The sequence below is a fragment of the Protopterus annectens genome, chromosome 7.part0 (genome assembly GCF_019279795.1).
Source record: "Protopterus annectens isolate FY-2018-M chromosome 7.part0, PAN1.0, whole genome shotgun sequence".
NCBI classification, from domain to species: domain Eukaryota; kingdom Metazoa; phylum Chordata; order Ceratodontiformes; family Protopteridae; genus Protopterus; species Protopterus annectens.
The window spans coordinates 212,650,728-212,676,866 of NC_056739.1; the positions used below are offsets into that span (position 1 = coordinate 212,650,728).

General features: G+C 40.3%; 1 protein-coding gene across 1 annotated transcript in view; it reads left to right on the top strand.

Annotated features, from left to right (window-relative positions):
• The first annotated feature begins 3,386 nt into the window (after positions 1-3,386).
• LOC122806364 (lectin-like) overlaps positions 3,387-26,139 on the top strand; it is a 65,328-nt gene continuing 42,575 nt past the window's right edge. Inside the window, exons 1-3 of the mRNA XM_044076715.1 lie at positions 3,387-3,474; positions 10,055-10,124; positions 19,035-19,165. Of these exons, the coding sequence (XP_043932650.1) occupies positions 10,067-10,124; positions 19,035-19,165 (189 nt within the window). The 5' untranslated portion in view covers positions 3,387-3,474; positions 10,055-10,066. The remainder of the gene's footprint in view (positions 3,475-10,054; positions 10,125-19,034; positions 19,166-26,139) is intronic.

Consider the following 26,139-nt stretch of genomic DNA (forward strand, 5'->3'; position numbering starts at 1 on the left):
AAATTTAGAGGTACTGGGGGTGGGAGGGAATTGGGGGCAGAGAAGGGAGCGAAGAGAGCCCGAGTGTAGCGAGGGCGAACATAGCGGGGCTATTGCAGTTTACAAGGTTTCCTAAGGTGTCCTAAAGCTATAAGGTAAGTATTACAGCTCTTAATGTAAGAGTCAATTTACTTCAGTTACAGGGGAAGGAGGCAACCACTCAAGTAGAAACAAAGAGCCCTATGGGGTTTCCTAAGGTGTCCTAAAGCTATAAGGTAAGTATTACAGCTCTTAATGTAAGAGTCAATTTACTTCAGTTACAGGGGAAGGAGGCAACCACTCAAGTAGAAACAAAGAGCCCTATGGGGTTTCCTAAGGTGTCCTAAAGCTATAAGGTAAGTATTACAGCTCTTAATGTAAGAGTCAATTTACTTCAGTTACAGGGGAAGGAGGCAACCACTCAAGTAGAAACAAAAAGCCCTATGGCTGACCAATATGGTGACCTGCTTAATTACAAAGCACTGTAAGTGAAAGCATAACAAATGCTTTTTGTGTGTGCAACCTACTCTGTTTAAATGTTGAAAGAAACTGATTGCAGTCCTGTAGACACCGTTTTGTAGGGAACTGTAGAGTTCAACTAGGAAAAGAGAAAAGCAGAGATTCTAGGGTAAGCATGAAGACAACAACAGGCAGTTATTATATAATAATGCATTCAGAAAGGTTTGGTGGGGGGGTAAAGTAGCATACTTCAGAATGAACTAAGATTTATAGCTAAGAAACCTAAGCAAGAGAGCAATGCAGTAAATAAACACTTGCCAGATTTTAAAGATATACCAGAAAAACTAAATCAATTATTCACAATTGTACAACTGGAAAATTGCCAGTAAAAGCACTTCAGGTATAGCTAGCCCAAGTTATTCAAGTCACAAAAGCGCTTCTTCAATGTGTGTGTGCAATTTAAACATTAAAAAACACATGCAGCAAGGAGGAGCTCTGATTATACATAACAATTCCAAATCACATGACAGAATTCAACAAATCAAGTAAAGACCTCTTGTGTACCTTAGATGGAACCTTAACATTTCAATAACCTAATTTTGAGTATATGTTTAAGGCTACAGGCACAACTTAATCCAGGTGCTGGATCCATGTTGAACAGTATAATCCAATAATATTCTTACTTTTCAGTGAACTTGATCGAATCACCACTCTTTATCAAATCTAATAACTTTTAGTTTTGTTTGTTTGTGTCTTTCAGCTTTTCCCGGTTAGGGGTCGCCACAGTGGAACTCCGGTCCACTAATGATTGGCAGTAGAGTTTTACGTGCTGGCTTGCCGGGCCTAATGTACAACCTTCAAGGAACACCCGTTCACGCATTAAATAAAAACTCATGATTTGACCTTACTGCAACAAAAAACACACACTGCCAGAGATAAGAGCTGTAGCCAAAAGGGACTCTCCATGATGCAGGAAAATGTGATTCAGAGGCATACTATTCACAATGTGACCCTATTATTGGCTAATGTACATGTCTCCGAATCACCTATAACTACGAGTACAGATTAACACTTTTCTGCCACAGTTACCACTGGCAAGCCTGTGTATTGCATTGTCAAAGAGGTAACCCCCATTCACTCTCTCTCAACCACATGCACACCTTCAAACACACACACACTCTGATATAAATCTGACCTGTCCCTTAGTGCACCAGACATCTTATTTTTAGTCCTGCCAATGTAAATCACAGATCCTTAGTCAGTAATGGGAGATAGAATATCATTGTCTTAATGTTTGCAAGGTGCATTTTAATGCTAAACTTGTTCTGTTAATGTTTTCAGTGAGTCCATCTTTCACTGCTGTCATATAGTGTTCCTTAGAGCTATACCCCAAGATCTCCCCCCAACACACAGAAAATCGGAAGAAAGATGGAAGGTGTGATTTACTGCAAGCAAATACAAAGTACTATACATGGGTAACAACAAGTCAGTCATTAAATATTAGCTTATGGAAGGACAATGGATAAGCTACATTCCTGCATTACCTATTTCTCTGTAGCCTGTCAACTGAAGACTGTTTGACTTGGGATAAATTCAACAGCAAATGTATTTATTGATAAAGCTTTGCATACCCTCCCCACATAGTGGTGAGGGACTACGGCCCCTGATCCCACTGACTGTTATAAATACTCTCAAAGCCACCAAACACTGGGGCTAAATTAAAGTTTCACAACAAGTCCATTTCATTAGTCAGAACTGAGAAAATGAGGTTTGAGGGAGCAGATACTAGTGCACTGTCCAAGTTATGACTGCAACCAACAGCAAGAAAGAAAGAAGACAAGCAGGTGGGGTCTTACAGAATGCTGGTGTACATCATCAGGTTGTAAGAGTCAAGAAACAAAGGTAGTAATATCTACCCTCCTCATCTACCAGGCCATGGTCAGATCATAGAAATAACAGCACTCAATGGTGTACAATAGGCCATACAAGGTGAGGCAACACCAAGCTTCAGGAAGGAGTTTAAGGAAAGTGATCAGCACAAGGTCTGAAATGAGAGGAAAGGGTACTATAAGAATCTAGTTTATCTGAAACTCTTCTTACAGCTCATAAGGGACAGGAGGATATGTGTGCTGTGCACATGATAATGTCACTTATATGTGAAGGACTTATCTTAAACAGGAAGGACATAAGGGAGGAAAGGCCAAAAATCAGCAATTAAGGGAAAACTCCTCCAAGTATCTGTAAAAGTACTTCCTTAGAAAAACGTTGTAGATCCATTGGAATAGACTATTAGAAGAAGGAAATATATGGAGTCATTTGAGAGGACCAGATCAGTTGAAAAGAAGTAAGGGGGAAGGAAGACACCTAAATATACTAAAGGGCAAACTAGATAAGGAAACTCTTTCAATCTGATGTTAAGAAAATGCAATGTTGTGTTAACTTAAAATACTCATGCATGCTTAGAATCCAAGAAAATGTTCTATCAAAAGAAATTAGTGGGCAGTTTTACTGTATTTTTTTTAAATAAGAACAAAGGTTATGAAGAAATTAATCATGATGTAAAAAGGATTTTAAATTCCACAGAGAGAAAGTAATGGATTTTACAGAACACATAAAATATGCATGAGTAGAGAAAGCAGTACAGAGGCTGAAAATGTGATCTTTTGAGGGATACTCTAGTTAAGTGTTACCGAATGAAGAACTCATGATAAAACCTATGTACTCTAAACCAGAATTTCATATAATGATCCCACACAATTGTGTAAATGGTTATCACATAATAGCACAATGTCAAAAAACGTACATGTTTATCAAATCTTGCAAGTCAGATAACTGGACCAGATAAGTCAGGATGCTGATATTTGTGGTTTCTAATCAGCTATCTCACAGATACAACACTTCCCTAAAAGCACTTCTTAAAATCCTTTCAAAAAATAGAATCAAGCATTGGTTTCAGCAACAGACAAGCACAGTGCAATTAAAGAGTGTAGGATACAGGTAAGGGCACTTTTTTATTAGTTATTCGTACTGACTTTGCTATATTTCATATTATAATGCATTTTTTACTTTACTTCTTATTCATTTTCTTCACATATTTATACCTTTTTCATACTTTACTGTTTTTGTTTAGTTATCTCAGTTCTACAGTGTTATCACCCTATATTCTTTTTCCCTGACGTTTCATTCCTCTTTAGCCTGATATATATATATCTTGACCTGAGAATTTTGAAATAGCTTTTTTGTTATTCTCTCTGCTGGTTAGCTAGTGTTTTGTGATGTTGCTATGGGGTGTAAGCAGGGGCGGTCTTAGTCAACTGGTGCCCTAGGCAAAAGGGTTCCACAGTGCCCCCTCCTCCCGCACCACCTAGTGCCCCCATCCTGGTCTACCTACACCATCCAGATCACTGGAAAAGCACCCCTGCTAAAGCGGCGTCCTAGTTGGCCTATGCCTAAGGCCAGCTATAGGTGTAAGTGAAGTGCTTGCTTTCTGAATATGCAGGGTTCACATGGGTTAGATCAGAAATGTGAATTCCTTGATGACAGAGTTACCAGAGCTGTTTAGTCTGCTGTCATGTTTAGATGAGTATGTTCTCTATAATAAGTTGTGTGAGATAGTGAGTCTTCCAAGAGAATTTTAAGGGAAATGATCATTTGCCCTGATACAATTATTTTTGATCATTTCACTAGAAATGAGAATCCCAAAATATATGAAACAAGAGGGTTAAGAACAACAGGCAATGAACCCTCCTCCAGCAAAAAAATGCTATGCAAGTAAAAATGTTAAAAATACTTTTTATGTTCAAAACAGTCTCAATTAACTTAATTTAGTAAGGTTCTATTGTACCAAGATGTCTGTTATTAAAACTTGTACTACTCATGATTTCTTTAACTCCTGTTCCTATTTCTTGTTTTACCTACTTGGACTTCATGGTGGCCAGTCCCTAATCTGGGTAGGCAACTTATTATTTTAGTAGAGCTGTGCGGACCACAGCAGAATTTATTTCTAGAGTCTCTATTAGTGCACAGGGAGTAGACAGCTTAGATAATTTTTGGCCTAACCCCATAGTATGCTGGGTCACATGCTACAGGTCTGCATACTATGACTACTGAACTGCCATAGTGACACTCCTCTCTTTACATGCGTACCATGCTTTCCAGCTGACATCTTTGTTTAAGGTCCCTTTTGTCTCTTATAGAGGCTATAAGTGGGACCAACACCCCCTTTACCTCTCCCTCCAAAGGAGACAAATAAGCACAACCTCATCTTTCTTCTTACACCCCACATCTGCCCTTCTAACACCAGAGCCACTAATCAAATCCAGATCATCAGGGTCATAGTCAGTGCTCCACCCCTCCATCTATGCCATGGAGATGACAACAATGCTGGAACAGCTTTGTGTTGTAAGTGGCAGACCATAAATTACAAATAAAAACAGTATAAGTATCATGGGAAAGCAGTCTTAGGCAATGGTCAAGTGAGAATGAATGCATCCATATTGTAAGGTGCAGTTATTTTTGTCACATCTTTTTCAAAACTAAGTAAACTGTTTTATGAAAAGACTTGGAATAAATTGTGGAGCACACCTGAGGTGGCAGTGCTGTACACACATCTTCCCTTCAACGTACACAATAGTGATCCATGGAGCACACCTGAGATGGCAGTGCTGTACACACAACTTCCCTTCAACGTACACAATAGTCATCCATGGAGCACACCTGAGATGGCACTGCTGTACACACAACTTCCCTTCAACGTACACAATAGTCATCCATGGAGCACACCTGAGATGGCAGTGCTGTACACACAACTTCCCTTCAACGTACACAATAGTCATCCATGGAGCACACCTGAGATGGCAGTGCTGTACACACAACTTCCCTTCAACGTACACAATAGTCATCCATGGAGCACACTTGAGATGGCAGTGCTGTACACACAACTTCCCTTCAACGTACACAATAGTCATACATGGAGCACACCTGAGATGGCAGTGCTGTACACACAACTTCCCTTCAATGTACACAATAGTCATACATGGAGCACACCTGAGATGGCAGTGCTGTACACACAACTTCCCTTCAACGTACACAATAGTCATACATGGAGCACACCTGAGATGGCAGTGCTGTACACACAACTTCCCTTCAACGTACACAATAGTCATCCATGGAGCACACCTGAAATGGCACTGCTGAAGATGTGACTTCCCTCACACATATACTAGTCAGTCTGTCTGCCAAAAGCTGATTGCAGGTTCAGGCTGCATGCATGGGGATTGCCATTGCAAGGGGTATAAATGCTGCCCTTCTCCCAAACAAGTACAATGTGAATGAACTTAGAGACTGGCAATTTAGAAGTCATTACAACTTTAATGCTAACTAATCCTGCCTATTCAATAACATAAAAGAACATATATGAATTTCAAGCAAAGTAATTCACTTTTCTTGCTTGAAATAGTTAAATGTTATTTGAAAACAATATTTAGGATGATCAGACAACCTCCCAAAATGGCTGTCCATTCACTGGTAGGAGATGATAAATGGAAGCATATACAATATTGTAAAACAGGCTGTAAACTAGCAGCTTGGTCTCTTTCACAATATGTTATTGTCTTTGGGGACTTGTATTTATGGCTTGTGCAAATTAAAATGGGGGGGGGGCAGCTGACTGTTAAACATACATAAATTCTGCAATCTGTTAGAATATCAGGAACTATATAATGCATCGCATACATCATCTGCTGTTTGGTGCTCAAGACTTTCTACCTCATGAGTCACTCACATAATGCCACTTAAGAATTTTTTTTAATGAATTTGCTTGTGTTACACCGGAGGCTTTCACCTTACCTGTGCAGACTATACTGGTGAGCTTATGTTGCACACAGAAGGCTTTCACCTTACCTGTGCAGACTATACTGGTAAGACTCAATATGTCAGAATATCTTCTCTTGAGGAAATCAATAAACTTTATAGAGCTTGTTTACAGTCACAGTATGAAAGGAGAGTCTGTACAAAGCAGCTGTAATAAATGAGAGGTGGTAATTTGTATTTCATTACCTTTACCTATTAGGCAAGTACAGTGCAAGCAAGATATGTGACATAGGCTTCTGCAAAGAATAGATGTCACCAAGATAACAGATGAGATTGTAAATCTGTGTCATTTTATTAGAATAGTTTTCTATACAGTCTAATCATATAATGGCCTGATATAAACTTGCTTAAGCTCAGAAACAGCATCCGATAGTGTGCATCCTTCATTTAACTTAAAATCTGGTAAACCCTTGCATTTTTATAGGTTGATTTATTTAAAATGGTGACATGTTACTTGCAATATACCTCATTTGTTTAATTTTGGACTGGAAAAAGCCAATCAGATGTACTTGTTTCACAGGGACTGTCCAGATTTCAGTAAAGCTTTATGGCATTGAGTCACAAGATTTTTTAAAAGAACTTAAAGTCCTCAAACACAGGCACACCTGAAGAAAAAAACAGAATTAACCCAAATAATCCGAATAGTAATCCCTTAACTTGAAGCTGCCCAGTGAAAATAATGCCCCAGCTCTTTGCTCTCTGCACCTGGATTTCCAGTATTACTGGTATTTGATATTCTTCACCCCTCAGATGGGGGTCAAGAGAGGTGGCACCTACCAGCCTTTTTGATCCCAGCCCCTTCAGAATCCATTTAAAATGAGGTTCTGGGAAGCCCCTATAATGAGCTCAGGAGATGTAGTTTTATCTGAGCAGTGCCTACCTTTCTTCAGGAAGTATATAGTACATGGATACGGGAGCTATACTTAACCCCGTGGGTGTCTCCTAAATATATCTGCTAATTCTGCTGTATTTTCTACATGGCTGCATTAAAACCATATTGACCTTTACTGTGTCTCAAATGTATGACGACCTTTCTTTTAAATTCCTACAGAGGAGGAGACCTGGCATTTTTTGCTCAAAGTGTTTGTTAATCCACTGAAAGCCCTTGCTTATTTTGAAACATGGGTTTCCAAAATCACAGACAGAGAAGATGATCTTACATTAATACTCATTCAAAGGCTGTTAGGCTGAGTTTGTAGAGGGTGAATGAAAAACATTTCAGATTATCATTAAAATGACAACATCCAGTCATATTTAAATATAGAGGTACCATTATATACTTTCATCTTGTAAAACTAAGCTTCAGAAACTGCAGTTTAACAACAGGAGGGTAGACCAGTTTAAGTTTGCACAAAATCCAAATTGTGCTGCTTAAAGCCATTGTGATTCTTGTTTGTGGAAAGGAGGAAGTATGTGTATGTTTGCATACATTTGTAGCACAATAAACTGGACTTATCAAGTGTATCAAAACTGGAGATCCTCATCTCACTTTTCTTAACTGAAACACTACTAGATTATTGCTGTGCTGAGTGTGTGTGTCTGTGTGTGTGTGTGTGTGTGTGTGTGTGTGTGTGTGTGTGTGTGTGTGTGTGTGTGTGTGTGTGTGTATGTGTGTGTGTGACACTGTGTGTGTGTATATATATAAACACACACACACACACATATACGTGTGTGTTTGTATGTATATATCATACACATACATTCACTCACATATGCATAAATAACACTGACGTGCTAAGCATCTTTCCTTCCACAGAGTTACTTATTTACAATACATTATGAGACAATATAACTCAAATTATTTAGCTATGTTTTTTGTGGGGGGGGGGGGTGACTTAGTCACATAGATCTGATTAAATGATCCACTTGAATTCATACACAAAGCTGAGCTCATAATTTTTAAATAAACACTGATTAAACAATGGAGTTTCATTAAGACCCAGTAGAAGAACAAATGAATGATTGAAGACATAAATAAATAATGGAAATAATTGCTAACAAGAACACTACCACTTGAAGTGAAAGCAATTCACAGGGTGAAGTCAGGCAGAATAAACCTGTTCCAAATGTTGATGTACAGTGTCTGCTTCCTGTGATATTCCTATTGAGGCTACTTAGTGAAAAAGCATTTTCATGAAAGAGACAAACAGTTTATGTAGAACTTGAATAACCACACTATGCATAGAGGAAGACAGAGACTCTAGAGGTGTCAAATGGTACAGAAAATGGATTATAGGCAGATAATTTAAGCAGTAATAACACTACCCCTCACAGCAAAAGAGAGGGCACTATGTAAATCGGTTTTAGAGACCACTGCTGTCTGAATGGTGAGCAGGATAAGCAAACCACAGGAAGACGTCCTACTCATATTCTTCAAAAGGAAGGTAAATATAAAACCAAAAAATGAAGATTCAAATGCTGAGGGCTGTAGTTCTACTATTTCTGAAAGTGGGTGGGTAACTTAAAAGGGAGAATGGGGCTCCTTAGCATAACAACATTAGCAGAAACAACTCTAGGTTATATTCTCAGCTTGGATGGCCGGCATGGGGGGGGGGGGGTGCGACCCTTAAATGAACAAAGATGATAAACAATAAACAGCATTTTATAAGGAGGACTGAGAAAGCAGGAGGAGTTAATCCTCAGACTAAAAATCACTTCTCTCTGTTTTTAAGATGAGCAACTTTTAAATCAGAGAGGGTGGACTGCTAATCTATTGCTGGAATGCTAGAAAGATTACACTGTAGTCAAATTCCCTTTGAGCGGACTCATCAGTACCTTTGATGGTTTGGATATGTTCCACACATTCCCATTGAATTGCCCTGCTTATTTGGTAACGTATACTGCATGGCAGGGAATGACACATCCAGAACTGCATTGCAATGCATGCAACTTCACTTACATTTATTACTGGTCTCACTTCTTAATAGTGGTATCTGAGAAAGAGGCATTTACATCTGCCAACTATCTGACATCCTGTATGATGGTAAAAGCCCAAGAATAGCAACAAAACACTTTGGTGCATAGAATTCTAACAACTATTTGCCTTTCATGTAGTTGAACCTAAGATTAACAGATTATGTTCTTTATTTACCCTGATAGGCTACTATAATAATAAACACTTAATTTATCAGCTGGTGTGCAATAAGGTCAGCAAGTGTTACAGATTACATGAATTTTCAAAATGCAAAAGGGAACCAGTGCTGTAGGGCTGTCTGGGTTGCAGCAATGCAAGATGTGCAACAGCAACATAAAAATACACACACACACATACACACACACACACACACACACACACACACACACACACACACACACACACACACACACACACACACACACACACACACACACACACACACACACACACACATCTATTTAGTATATATATGTGCACATACACACAAACATATACATTTAGCATATAAATGTGTGCATGCATGCACACACACACTTTTGCTGAATGCATATAAGAAAAAATCCCCATTAGTGTACTTTCCAACATTTTTAACACCAGCACTTATAAATAACAAAACAAACAAGTGCCTTCTAGTTTGGTGGAAAGTTTTCAGGAAATTATACAAAATGTTTAGCTATTTTAAAATGTCCACAGAATAAATGATGTTCATTAATACAAAGCTGTCACCTTATAAAAGACCTGATTTTTGCAAGACAAAACATACATTTTTAACTTTCTTCTTTCTTTCAGCTGAGAGTCAACATGAATTGTGTGCTTCTCCTTCTACCACTCCTAGCTGTTGCATGCTGTCATTCTACAGGTATGGTCACTGCACTGTCCACTAATACTTCCCACAAAGTGTTTGCTGCATGTACTGGCCCTATGCTAATATATTACAGCTCTACTGTAGAGCCCTGTCATTGTCCTCAGCTGTTATGTTACTCTGCAGGTTTTATCACTGTACTAGTTAAAAAGCCAATCCGCTAAGTCATCTCACTCTACTGGTACCAATATGTCAGGACATAAAATTGTACAGGTTGATGAATGTTAAAGTACTGTCATTACACTGCTCCATTAATGTTATTGTAAGGATATAGTCACCATACTCATTCAGTAATAACTAAATGAAATCAGGAGGCAATAGTAACTCGGGTAATGTTAGATGTGGGTAGTTTACTAGCATGCTGTAAACTTCATGAAGCTCATAAGAGTGAAAAGTGTGCAAGTGCTATAAATCTGGGGAAAAAAATCAAACAAGTATCTGTTTTCATTTTTTGTGTGCTACAGAGAAGCATTTCTTCATGCAATGCATATTTACAGATACCTAAGTAACGGCATGCATTAAAATGTTCTTGGGAGAGGAACTTATAGAAACCATGTGATCAAACTGGCCTTCACTCTTTTTCCTGAACTCATATATAACTGCCCCCATTCACTTGAACTGGTGTAACCACACTAGCACAGTCTCTGATTTATCTGAAGTCCCCGCAGATTAATGCTTACTGCTGCTTTACATAATACTTAATACTACTTTTTGCAGCCTGTGCCACTGGAAAGTATTCATCCCTGGTTTCTATAAAAACAGTGTATAAATCTTAAAGTGTTAGGTGTTACATCAAGGATCTAATTAACTGGATACCTTCCATTACTCTGTCTCACATTAAATGATGAGGTGCTAGTCCCTCCCATTATTACATAGCATGGCATTTGGGTTCACATAATTCCAGTCCAAAAATTTGCTTCCTTTTGATGGTAAATAGTACATGGTAATGGTAAATAGTACAGTCACAGATTTCATAAGTTTATAGGTTAGTACTAGGCTAGCTGCCCTTGTGGGCCATTTTCAGCCTAGCCAATTACCTCATGTGAGAATCAAACCCTGCACCTTATGTTTGTAAGGTAAACACCTTAACCATTATGCCAACCTCCTACCCAAAATAAATAGCACTTGTAGGTCTCAAACCCAGTACATTATAGTCACTGCACTTAATCACTAAGCCATCTGAGCTGCACATCTTCAATCAGTAAAGCTCTTTCCAGTAGTGAGAATCAAACATTGCGAGGCAAACACATTAACGACTTGGTCTTTCTGATTTGCATCAAGATTATGTCACCCCAAATGGGACTCAAACCTACAATCCCTGGCTTAGGAGACCAGTGCCTTATTCATTAGGCCATTAGTCACTCATGTAAAACTATATGATCAAATAATGCCTTATTCCTTAGAGAGCTAGTTCCATCAGTGGTAAAATAAAACAATGTGAAATAATTGAATGAAACAAATGGCTTCTGCAAATGGCAGTCTTCTGAGAGTCCATATGGTTAGCAGTCTTGAAATGTCATTCTCCTGGGTAGCTCTGACATAAACTTCATCTATATACTGTAATAATCAATATATGTATTCTAACCATAAATAGCAGACTGAGAGGATAATTTTTATGAAGCTTCATAATCACTTGGTACAAAGTGACTCTATATTTTTCTCCTACAGGATGCTTCTTTGTCCAACCCTATTCTTTATATTTCTCAGTCCACTGACAACAGAAAAGTATATCTTTTTATCCAACAAAACACAGCTAACAGAGCTAAAGACAGGAAAGGAGGACTTCATAAATTCCTTGATGTGTGTTAATGTTTTCCTAGAGATCTCCATGTCACCACAATCTTCAGAAGGCTCTCTTGGTCGCTGCATTTTTAAATCTGGAAAAGAGCTGACTCCAGCCTGCAGAAGTCTATAGCTGCTATTCCTTGCTCACTTGAGACATGGGCCTTTGTTCCTAATAACCAACTTCTCTCTGATACCTACCTTCATACCTCTCAACTATCCAGATTTTCATGTCTTATTTTTGCTCTATTCCTCATAAAAAAATTATGTTTTTCTGGCAAATTACTGAGGATTGAAGTCACTAAATAATGACATACATTTGATTTTCTGACTTCATATCCTTCAGAAAATGCATGCTAGCACAATTCCTGTTAGTCTAGCAACTTTCTGAGTTTATCAGAGCAATATTTAAAATCTGTCCCTATTTCTGGGCTTTGTACCCCATTATTTTCAGTTTTGGCCAGATTTTCTGTGCTAAAGGGTTGAGAAGTATGCCTACCTTGTCAGCAGTAGAATGGCATTGCTTGACTTCCTCAATCACAAACATTTTCAGCTCAATCAGGAATAATTAGCAGATGGCATCATAACCGATCCAAAAGTCCGAACAAACTAATCAATATATCCTTATTTGATTCAAGATACTTAGCAGTGTAAATCACTCCAGCTTTTATAGCTTTTATTGAACACTTTTTCACTCTCGCCTTAAGCTACGACTTTGTTTCAGAATGTAAATCATTGCATACAGATATTTAAATACGACTCTCTTTCTACTAATAAGTTTATGTCCTTTGCCCATTGCTTAACTTCCACTGCTTAATGAATTGCTGATACTTTAAGTTTTAGCCATGTTTAGAAATGACATGAGCTTTTTAAATGTTATAAACATTTTACATGTTCTTCGATTCATTAAAGGTTTACCTTGTGTAAAGAGATTTTCTTTGAAGTTATAACTAAAAATCATGCTACTATTTGGTGCTTCGGTTTTGCAGTACTCGTCTAAAAGTCGGTGAGCTGACTGCCCACTACATTTACACAGGTAAATACATTTAAATTTGCAGATGTTGTACTGGACAGTCAACCTCTGCTCTGTGGTCTCAGGTATGATACCAAGCAGTACCAGTGGGACAGTCAACCACTGCTCTGTAGTCTCACCTATGATACCAAACAGTACCTTTGGGACAGTTAACCTCTGCTCTGTAGTCCCAGCTATGATACCAAGAAGTACCATTGGGACAGTCAACCTCTGCCCTGTAGTCTCAGCTATGAGACTTTTGTTTTTTTTTTAGTTTTAGAGTTTGTACTGTTAGTTCTTGCTTAGATCTCTGTTGAAACTATTTTGTCCCATTCACCCTCCCTATTTTTGGTTTGTAGTTTAAATTTGGTGGCTTTTGCAGTTGCCCGCCCCACTGTAGATTTGATCTGGGGCACTCCCCCAGTCCAATCTCTTTACCACATTCTACCTAATAAACTCTTTCTGCACTTGCTTTTAGTCCTTTTTAATTTAATTGCATTTTTAAACTGTGTTTGGTCTAATATTGCTACATACTCAAGTGTGCTAGCTTGCACTGCATGTGAATTGTTTTTACTACTGTTTTTGTTACTTTTCTGTAAAAAAAAACAAAACACTGTAAGCCTGTTTTTTACCTTTCCTGTAACTAGTGTTCCAGATACAGATTTGCTGTATCCAGGACTGTATGTAAGCGTATGAGCCCCCTCAAGCCTTTCTGTGTTGGAAGGAAACCTTCTAGCTTATCAGTGGGAGTGGTAAGCACTAGGTAACCTGTCTACCACATAAGGAGTGGTTCTGGCCAAGAAATTGTAGTTATTGGCTGTTTGGGCAATCTCTTCCATCTCTCTCAACTTTCTGATTTGAAAGCCTGCATTTGCACTTGTTTCTGTCCTGTAACTTGTCTAGTTCAGATACAGATTCTTAGTTTTAGCACTTAAATTTGCTTATTTGTGCTCAGCACTTGTTCAGAACTTGTAAGCACTAAATAAGCTACTAATTACTATTGCACTCAACCTTCCTCATTACCTAGAGGAAAACAGTTTTTGTACTTACTTTTCTCACTTGCTTAGAGAAAAACAACTCTTATACTCACTTTCCTTACTTACCTAGAGGAAATTTTTTTTTATGCAGGCATGTCGAAGGGTCAGCTCCCAGTGTTCTCTCCTGTCTATCTGATGAATCTGAGCATCTTGAGGCAATGTAGAAATTGCCTCACGTACACAGACAACCCTCTCCTCCTACCACCCAACACTACAACCTGTGAGAGATGCACTTATCTAGCCAAACTGGAGGTAAAGCTCTCTCCAACCAAGACTGAACTTGACAGTCATGAGGAGAAGATAAACATTTGCACCACACCACACTCATCACATAGTCTCACTAAATCTACACCACCAAAATCCACAAATAGTAACACAAAAACATTCGCTGAGGCTCTCAATAATAATCTGTCTAAGCAACAGAGACCTCCAAAGCAGAAACGCAAGCAACCCCCATCCCCCAACACAACCCAAATGACACATAGCCCACAGACTCAGTGTGCCACTCAACCACAGCCAATAAGGCAAAACAACATACCCAACACACTAGTCATAGGTGACTCTATAGTCAAGCACACTGATGTCCCACTCACCAGGCTAAACAAGGAGAAGGTTACTGTCAGCTGCCTGTCGGGTGCCAGGATCCGCCACATAACCCACACACTCAGGTCACTCCACAACAAGTACAAATATGACTCTGTCATTGTCCATGTTGGTGTGAATGACCTGAGATGTACTTCCCTGGCTACATGAATAGAGACATTGAAGAGCTCTCCGATCTTGTAGCCCAGGCAGATATGACCCTAGCCCTGAGTAGCATTCTGCCATCTTGGCTAAGCTTCTGGTGTCATTCTAAGGGAATCCAGTATCTGTCTGCTTGGGATGACATTGTCGACAGACCACAATGCTTTGCCACAGATGGCCTGCACCTGTCGCCCCTGGGATTCCGGACACTAGCTGCCCCTATTGTGCCTTTTTTAGGCAAGGTTCAAATAACAAATTCACCACCGTAACAGGAACAGGCACGTAAAAACTGAGGGTAATGCTACTCAATGCTATAAGTCTAAATCTCAAAATGCACTCACTTGAGGCACTCCTTAAAATGGAGAACATTGATATCTGTGCAGTGACTGAGACCTGGTTCAAGGCTTCAGAGAGCACCCCTGCACTACCAGGCTATAACTCATACCGCACTTTTCGGCCATGTTACCTGGACCAAAACACCAAAGGTGGAGGTGTGTCCATATTCATTAAGGATATCCATACCTTCAGGCTAGTTGCTCAGCATAATGCATCCAAGGTTATCCAAGTGCAACTAACTCTGGGCAAAACTGCAATCCAAATTGTAGCTTGCTACAGATCCCCCACCATATGCCATGATTCCCACTCCTCTTTTCTTGATGTACTGGAAAATATTAGGGTTCAACCAAACACCCTAATAATGGGCAACTTCAACTACCCCACCATTAACTGGGAAAACTACTCATGTACCAACTCCTTAGCTCAACGCTTTCTAGAATTCATAAACTCCAATGCCCTGGATCAACTTATCCACACCTCCACCAGGGGCAACAATATCCTAGACCTAGTCATTACCAACATGAGTGACTGGTGTTTGACACCTTAAGTCAACTCCTCATTGGTCTGATCTGACCATAAGCTAATCACCCTTGATATCCACATCCAGCCCCCACCCCCCATTAAGGAAACCATGGTAAAAAATTTCTCCAAAGCCAACTTCATGCTTCTTAAGACAGAAGTGGTGAATTCATGACACCCATCCAGATGGACAATACAGTTACAACTGCTGAATCCTACACAAATGCACTCTATAAGCACTTACATGAGTGCATGGATCATGCTATCCCAAACAGAACCAAGGCGCTATCCTCCAAAAAAAGGAAGCCAATCTGGTGGTCCCCTGCCATAAACAAACTGTACAACAGAAGGAAGAAACTGTTACAAAAGAGAGTAAAATCCCATGAGTGGAGGAGCTCCCTGGTCAGCCTCAGTAAGAAGCTGAGATCCCTTATAAGATCCTCCAAAGCTAGCTACGAAAACAAAATTGCCACTAATTCTAAGGACAACCACAAAGCATTCTATAGCTATGTCAAGAATCTTGATGGCAACACCCAGATCTGCTCTGAGTTACAGCACAACAGCATGAAAATTACAGAACCAACTGATATTGCCAGCATCCTCGCAGATAGGTTCAGTGCTAACTTTAACCCCCACTCACCACCTAAAGGGCCCATATCTATACAGGAAAACTGCAGAGTCCCTGTAATCACAACTACGCAGGTAAAAGCTGCACTATCTAAAGCCAAAAACACAGCATCCATAGGACCGGACAACATCCCAGGCTGCGTTTTACACGAACTTCAGAACAAACTGGCTCCCCACTTAAGCACCATTTTCAATAATAGCCTCACATCAGGCTTTGTGCCCACTGAATGGTGGACAGCAACAGTTATCCCACACCACAAAGGGGGAGCCACCACTGATCCCAGGAACTATCGACCTATTAGCCTGATGAGCCTGCAAGGCCATGGAACGTATCATCATGGAACTCATAAACAAAGACATTGGTAACCTCCAAACTCTGGATCCCACCCAGTTCGGGTTTGTGAAAGGAAGATCATGCCTCCTGAACCTGATCAACTTCTTTGAGGCAGTCACCAAAGCTGTAGATGAGGGTAAGGTGGTTCACACAGCCTATCTTGACCTTGCCAAGGCTTTCAACACCAACCCCCATTCTGGAATTATAGCTAAACTCACTAAACTAGGTATAAATTCCTACATCACAAGATGGGTTGCCAACTGGTTCACTTATAGAACCCACACTGTAAAAGTTGCAGACTCCAAATCTGACCTGAAAGCAGTGACAAGTGGAGTACCACAGGGTTCTGTTCTGTGACCTCTACTGTTTGGTATCTACTTCTCTAAAGTACAGACTAACACAGAAGACCTCTGACTAACGAAGTTCACAGATGACTGCAAACTAGGAGTCATAGTCAAGTCCCTGAATGATGTGGACATCCTACAGAAGGGCCTCGATGAGACAGATGCTTGGTGTCAGAGCCATGGCCTCAAGCTCAATGCCAAAAAGTGCAGTGCCATCCCTTTTGGTAAAAACTCTGTACCCATGAACTACCACATAGGCAGCAATCTACTTAACAATGAATGTGTGATAAGAGACCTTGGGATCCAGGTGGACAGTAGTCTCTCCTTTGATAGTCACATCGCCACCATCGCCACAGTAGTCAGAAAGTCCTTCTACATGGCACACCTTATCACAAAAGGGTTCTCATCCAGGAAAAAAGAGGTCATTGTTACTCAACACTCATTAGACCCATTATAGAGTACAACACCCCTTTTGGAATGTACCTCACAAGACATCTGTAGCAGCTGGAAAGGCCACAGAAGTACCTCACAAAGAGGATTACTGGCCTCAAACAAATGCCCTACACAGACCACCTCAAAAAACTCCAGCTTTACTCTGTAGTATATCGCCTACTCTGAGGTGATCTCTGCCTAACATATAAAGCTATGTCAAACCCAGAGCTGTTGGACAAGCTACACCTAAAGAAATCCCAATCCCTCCGAGCTACACGCTCAAGGGACCTAAACCTTGTCACCACAATAAACAGGACATGCTGGAGGGACAGATTCCTGTCCCAGAGACTTCCCATACTCTGGAACCCATCTATGTCAAGCAAAGTTATTCATTAGCACTGTTCAAGAAAAATCTTGATGAGTGGATGGGAAATAGGAAATACACCCCGGGGATCACTTCTGTGTCTCTGCTCGACAGTGGCACAGGAAAATCATTTCTTGGGTGGCATAAGGCAGGGAACCTTGTTGGCTAGGCTTACGTAGGCCCTTGGGCCGATAGCTTAGTACCTACCTATGAACCTATGAATTTATGATACCAAACAGTACCACTGGGACAGTCAATATCTGGTCTGTAGTCTCAGCTATGATACCAAACAGTACCAATGGCTCATATCTGATCTGCTGAACTAATTCCCTTTGGATGACATTCACATAGAAGTCGCTGAAAAGTTTTTACTGCTATACTTTGCATCTACATTTGTAGTATCCCTCTGCCAACATCTCTTAATCTGCTGCCTATTTGCTTTAAGGGAGACATATTTCCTAACTGTCAAACCCAAATTTAGCCACACATTTATGAACGTACATGTATCACAATACTTAATGTACCAGACTGGTTCAGTGCCAAAAATAAAAGTAAAAGCTGCACTTGGTTGCTCCCCCAGAAATATTTCTTTGGCAGGTACCCACTACTAGTTAATATGACATTCATATCCTCAGTTTTGCTGCTGACAACACATTTTTGTACTTCTTACAGCTACATCAGCCTGTCTCAAAGGCTCTCTCCAATTCAGTCATCTTACAATTAAATGGTTAATTCTTAATATCACAAGCCTAACTCTTTTGAATCAGCCATTTTGCCAAACCCCAGCATTTGTAACTACCCATGTGTCATTAGTGCTTAGACCACAATCAGCAGTCCAAACCTAACAATCAGCTCTCCCTCTTTGTATGCCATCTTTACTCATTCACTGTGTGTCATTGTGTACAAGTCGTTTTATTAGTGAACCAGATAATTATTTTCACAGTCGTTACATAAATATTAACACTAAGCTTATTTTAATTTAAGTAAGTGCTCTAGAGTGGACACTGCAGCCATTACTCAATCTACAGGGGTTAAGGTAAACAATATGTACACGGTCAATTTAGCCAGACAATGAAAAACAGGATATTTTGTAAGGTTGGATAAAACCTGAGCACCCTGACAAAGGTTATATAGACATCGAAAAAATACTGAGACAGCTGGTAAATGGTAATGTGCAATGAACCCCTGACTTTGGGAAATTACGGCAAAAGTGTAGTCATGTTCATTTTTTTTTCATCAGTACCACTTACTATCTTTTAAAGAACATATGTTTGCCAGAGAAACTTGGGTCAGTGTGTTTCACACAAAAATAGAAAAACAGGAAAATATAAACAAACACCAGAAAAATAAAATTTGTATTTCTTTTTTACTTGTAGATTTAGAAACAAAACCCTTCTTAAATGAGACTGAGACTCTTGGAAATGGCCAAGACATGGGGTCTGCAGTGACCCATAGAGGATGGACGTACCGATTTGTGACCACACCAATGACCTTTGTGAATGCTGAGGTAAGTGGCCTGATATTACTTATATACTCTTTAGCATTTTACTGGTTCTTTATTATACCAAGAAGTAACAAATTTAAGGATCCTGTTTGATTTCTGGTTTATTTTTTATTTTTTGCTATATTCTGCTATAGACCAGATGGCTTAGTGGTTAAGGTCTTCGCCTCCCATGCACAAGGTATTTTGATCCTGACCTCCGAAAAATGACTGTTTGGAGTTTGCATGTTCTCCCTATGTCTCCGTGGGGTTTCTCCCATGTCCGGAAAACATGCTGAGTGTTTCTATCTCAAACTCACCAATGAATGGAGCTGTGGGCAGCAGCACAGACTCTAAATGGCCCCCTATAGGGGGAAGAGTTGTGCAGACCAGTCACTTTGGGCATCTACTGTGGTGCAGAGTACGGATCGCAGACTGCATGCCATGGCAGGGCTTAGCCACTCAACGGTGTAAAATATGGCTCTAGGTGATTTGGTCATGTTGACTAATGTTGCCAAAAATGGGTAGTTACCGGTGATAAGTGTGTTGAGAACCCACCTACTCTGACCCACACCAGCGACCCATGCTAATGGTGGGAGGGGTATATGTGCCCCTATTGGCCAGTGTGTGCCTGCCATAAAGCCCAGCAGCCCTGGACAAACATGAACTGAGAATTGCTACGCTTAATGTAGGTTCCTCTGACAGGACACAGCTTGGAAGTGGATGACATGATGATACGGAGGAGGCTGGACATCCTATGTATCTGGGAGATGAGATGGAAGGGCAGTGCAGCAAATCCACTTGGATTGGGATCCAGAGTCTACTACTCAGGTGGAGGGCAGGCTAGAAATGGTGTAGGAATTGTGGTGAGAGAGAGGCTTCAGAAGGCAGTAAAGGATATCATCAGAATTAATGACAGACTCATGGCAGTCAGACTCCAGTGTAATGATAGGGCAGTATTCATAATCTCAGCCTATGCCCCACAGCAGAGCTGTGATAGTGAAGAAAAGAGTGTATTCAGACAGCAGTTGCAGGACCTACTAGATAAAGCAGGACATGAAATGGTGTTGATAATGGGTGACTTGAATGCACATATCTCGACAGACAAACAGGATATGAGGACTGCCTGGGTCCACATGGGTGGGGCAACAGGAATAAAGAAGGAGAAGCCATTCTAGACTTCTGTCTGGCAAATGGCTTGATAGTAGCCAACAGTTCAGAAAGTGAGACAGTCACAAGATCACAAACAAGAGTAGTCAACATGCAACTCAGGTAGATTTCCTCCTAGTAAGGAAAAGGCACTGGGACAGAATCCATAATTGCAAAGTAATCCCCTGTGAAACAGCTGGCCCACAGCATAAACTACTAGTTGCTGCAGTCAGCTGCAAATAGTGGTCAGAAAAGGCTCTAAGGTCAACAGAGACCAGGCTGAAGACCTGGAAGTTGACTGGAGAGAAAGTAAATCCATTCAAGGAATTACTCAGGGCTCTTGCACCCCAAGAAAAGGAGGAAATAGGTGGAATTCAAGAAGAATGGCAGTGCCTAAAAACAGCATGTGTTAGGACTGCAGAAAAGATATATGGCCGAGCCAGGTATGGAAATAAAGTACATAAAGAAAGCTGGTGATGGAATACAGAAGTCCAAGAAGTCATCAAAAGAAAAAAGGAGTGCAGGAAGAAGTGGGAGACAGAAAAGACTGACCAGGCTAGGAAGAACTACTGGTTGGCTAACAAAGAGGCTAAGAGAGAAGTGGCAATAGCAAAGAATAGGGCATTGGAGGCACTGTACTAACTTCTGGAAAGTGACTCAGTAAGGGGCACAAAGAAACTACATCAGGTTGCAAGGCAAAGACAGAAAGATAAAGAAGATAGTCAGACACCATTCATAAGGGATACCAGCAACAACCTGCTCACCAACTCAGAGGACATCAAAGGCAGATGGAAGGAGTATTTCCAGCAGCTTCTGAATGAAGAAAACCCCACAGAAGCTATACTGCCCCAGAAACAGCCTACAATGAGAGAAGAAGAGGAGCCCACCCTAGAAGAAGTAAGAACAGCACTAAGGAAGATGAAGTCAGGGAAATCAGCAGGCTCAGATGAGGTCACAGTAGATATGATAAAGATGCTTGGTGAGATAGGGGAGAAATGCCTTCTGAGGCTACTAATAGCAGTGTGGAGAGAAAGGCATATCCCAGATGACTGGAGAATAATCACATCTGTGCCAGTGTACAAGAACAAAGGGGACATCCACAACTGTGGGTAGTACAGACACATCAAACTCTTATCACATTGCATTAAAGTTCTGGAGAGGATGATTGATAAAAGGATACACAGAGTAGTAGAATGTAAGATGGGAGAGGAGCAGTTTGGATTCAGATCAGGATGCACCACGATTGACAAGATGTTTGTATTGAGACAGATACTCGAGAAGAAGCTAGAGATGAGGAGAGAGTCCAACTGGGCATTCCTAGACTTGGAGAAAGCATATGACAAGGTCCCAAGAAAGCTGATCTGGGCAGTACTGTGGTGGTTTGAAGTCCCAGAAACATTGATAGAATTAGTATAGGCTATGTACAAGGACCGAATGACTCAAGTATGAACAGTGTTTGGCCTCACAGAGGGGTTCCCAGTGGGTGTGGGTGTACATTAGGGTTCAGCTCTGAGCCCACTGCTGTTCATATGGTGATGGACTCCATTAGCAAACAGGTTGGAGGGGACGGATTAACAAAGCTGCTGCATGCAGACGATAGCAGTACAGGCAGACTCTGAGCTAGAACTTCAGCAAAGGACAGGAGAATGGAATGTGACTCTGAAGACACATGGGATGAAATTAAGCACAGATAAGAGCGGTAATGGCAGCAAATTGTGGAAATCAGAAGAAGCTGATAATAGAGATAGAAGGGAAGATAGTGATACAGGCAAACAGCTTCAAGTATCTGGGAGGTGTTGTTGAGGAGAAGGGTAGTTTGAATGAAGAGGTCAAAGCTAGAATCAGAGGGCCTGCAGCCAACTGGCATAGAGTATCAGGTGTTGTCTATGACAGAAGACTACCAAATAAGCTGAAAGGTAAGGTTTACAGGACAGTGATGTGACCAGTACTACTGTATGGTACAGAAACCTGGGCAGTAAAGGCAGAACAGTTGAAGAAGCTAGAGGTGATGGAAATGAAATGCCTGAGAAAGGTGATAGGATGCACACTGTGGGACAGATGAAGAAATGAGGACATAAAAGCAGAAGCCAAAGTAGCTCCAGTTGCAGGAATGATCAAAGAGAACAGATTATGGTGGTTTGGGCACATGTGTAGAAAAGCAGAAGACAATCTGGTGAGGAAGATCTGGGACAGACAGGAAGAAGGTAAGAGAAAGTGAGGATGTCCAGCAAAGAGGTGGATGGATTGTGTGAAAGAAGATCTGCAAAAGTCAGGCATGAGTGTTGAAGAAGGCAGGAGAGTGGCACTGAATCGAGAGAGTTGGCGACAGTTAACATGATACCCTGACCCCATGTAGAAAAATGGGAAAAGGGGGCTGATGATGGTGTTCTGCTATATCACTCCCTCTTCTGCAGTTATCTCCACTCTACATCTTTGGTTCAATGGATTTGCAGGATCTAAAGGTCCTAAAGGCATTATTTTTTAACATTAATAATACCAATTGCTGGCTATAATTTAAGTATGAAGAAAGATTAACACATCTAAATCTTTACAGAATCATTTATAGTATTAGTAAAAAGTAAATTGTGCCTAGCATTTAGGGCTTCTAGAGAAGTAAGGGAATATCTATCTCTCATTAAAAGATCTGCCAGTAGAAATACAAAATGGGGAATTTTGTTCAGAATAAATATTAACAGAACTAAAATAAATAAATAAATAAAAAGAGATGGATTGCGTAACATTCGTCACCCAGGAATTATGTTTACTGTTCCTCTCCTATGCATTTATCATTTTATTTATTGTGCTAAGGCAGTCCAACTAACACTTTTCATATTTTCCCTGTCACATTATCTCTACAGTCCATCTATGCCTTACAGTTCTTATGCCAAACATTTTATTTTCAGAAAATTTTTCATCCATTGCCTTTAATTTAGTCAGGAAACCTCTTGTCATTCTTCTATAAGGACATTTATATCAGCTTTTTTGATTTGCAAGTCAAATTTCTCTTTTTTTTTTTGGGGGGGGGGGGTATTTGTCTTTGAGATTTGAGATCAAACAATGTTCCTGCCTCAGCCCTGAATAGGAGTGAGTTTTGTTGGTTACCTGTTTAATGGAGATAATGGATTCCTTGCTCTCTTTCTAGCCTGTTAAAATATTCCTAAAATCCAAAAAAAGTGTCCTAGTTTTCATTCAGTGATAACAATGAATATGAGAATTAAAACTTTGTTTTCACTTTACATTCACATGATTAAAATTAGTACAAGCTTCAAAAAAGCATCGGCTACCAGCAGATTATAGAGTCCCAATTACAATTCATTGTCTGCATGTTTGGGTCCTTGTTTTCCTTACTACTTTCATAACTTAACCTCCTATTATACAATAGTGATTTCTGCTCAAGGATGCTATACATTCCCCTGTGATATTTAACATGAATGATTTCCCCTTTGCCCATTTCTGTATTTAACACTACTCAGAGGCAATCTCTGCCTTGCTTACAAGGCAATCTCTGACCCTGCTTTACTGGAAATGAAGCATATCTGTAAGTCAAATGGTACTGGGGTTATTCACTCTAAAGACCTTAATTTGATACGTGACATTAATATAACCTGCTGGAGGGACAGATTTGTCTCCCAGAGGTTGCCACACATTTGGAACAGACTCCCACTTCATGCCAAACAGAGCACCTCATTAGCCCTCTTCAAACACATTCTGGACGACTGCATATGTAACCGTAAATTCATCCTGGGGGTTCTACCTGTGACCCTCCTGGGCAGGGGCAATAGGTGCTGATCATGGAAATAAGGATAGAACTTGGCTAGGATTGTAATGGACTAAGAGCCATTAGCCTAGTAAGTTGCTATGATCCTATGAACATATTCTGCAAATAACTTTTTTTCAGCTGTTTACAAAGCTGATGTAATATTTTATAATTTAGTCAGAAAGCAACAGTGCCAACAATTGTACTTTGTAAACTGTTATTTAGTATCAACTGAGCTCTTCAAAACACATACACACACAGCTATATATATATATATATATATATATATATATATATATATAGCTGTGTGTTCATGTGTGTTGACCTTGGTAGAGTGCTGATCCAGTTAGACCATTTTCAGATTCAGCCTAGGAGTAAAACCTCAGCAGAAAATAATCAATATGTATAAATATTTAAAAATGTCAACAATCCTCTGTCCTTATGGAAGGTGGACATAGTGTCCATACTTACATTGCATGTACATAGAGGACTAACATTCATATTATTACCCAGAAAGCACAAGTCTGAATAGCAGCTTGGGAGCTAAAACATCTGTTTTGCGTAGAGAAGTAGTTCGCAACTTATGCTGACTCATCCATCCTAACGGGTGAAAGTTTACATGAGAACAGTGACCATAGACTAGGGGATGTGGTGTGGTGATCCTAATTCTATCATGGTAGCCTTCAGTCAGGGTGAAGGTATAAAATGTCTCATGTTGAAACAATTTTCACATCAACCACCCAGTGGTGTAGGATTAGATTTTAATAGATACTTCATGAAATCCATTGTCATCAAAGACAAAAGCTGCAGAGCAGGGAACAGTGCCCGAGTCATTCCAGGGAAGGGAGATAATCAGGATCTGTCTTGGATTACAAACTGCCCTCATTTGGGGTAAGAGTTAAGTCAGAACCTTAGCCTAGTCAGACAAGAACATGGTCTCTTGGCAGTTAATGTTCAGGGACTTGAACTGGCATAAACTCTAAAATGGTTTTCTGGATGATGGCCCCCTTTTGTCTGCCTTTGCTAGGGTGAGAAAGGTCTCTTCCTACATTAGAGAATAGATGCACTGAAGACCTAATGGAGAACCTTCATTTTTAGCTGAAGAACTGGTTAATCTGTTATGGTACGCTTTCCTCCTAAAAAAAAAAATCACCAGTTTAAATTTTGCAAATAAACCGCTTTCCTGTACTTTACAACCTCCACCACAACAAAGCTACCTTCAGTACTTGAATGCTGCACTAAGAAAGGTTGATCAAGCACACAATCTGTGGTGAGAGACCTGGGCAGTCAGGTTGATAACCTCACATTTGACCATCTTGTAGCAGCAGTGGTCAGAAAATCCTTTTACTTGGTTCATCTTCTAAGTAAATGGATTGCATTCAGGGAAAAAAAGGAGGTTATTACCTCTCTGTACGCCTCTCTCATTAGACCAGTAATTGAGTATAAAGCCCTATTTGGTATGTACCTCTCCAAACATCTGCACCAACTGGAAAGGCCAATACCTCAGAAAAAGAATCCATGGCCTCCAACACCTGTCCTATGTGGACAGGCTCAAATCACTGTCACTCTATTTAATATCATACAGATTGCTCAGGGGTAATCTGTGTCTTGCTTACAAGGCAATCTCAGACCCTGCCCTACTAGAGATGCTCCATATCTGTAAGTCTAACTCCTCATGCATTACCACTCAAAAGGCCTGAATCTAATATGCAACATCAACAAAACCTGCTGGAGAGACAGGATTGTCTCCCAGAGGCTGCCCCATCTCTGGAATAGAGTTCCCATAAATGTCAAACAGAGCACCTCACTGACTCTCTTCAAGTGCAACCCTGATGAGTGGATGGGAAACTACAAATTTGTCCAAGGGGTCCCACCTGTGTCCCTCACTGACAGGGGCAACAGGTGCTGATTGAAGTTTCTTTTTGGGATAAACTCTTGGCTAGGCTTATAAGGGCCCCAGGGCCATTAGCCTAATAACCTCCAATGATCCTATGATCTGTCCCATATAGTGCTGCACAATGTTAACTTTTCAATCTATTTGTACAGCAATAGCCTCTCATGTTTAATTATACCTTCGTTTTATCTTTGCATGACT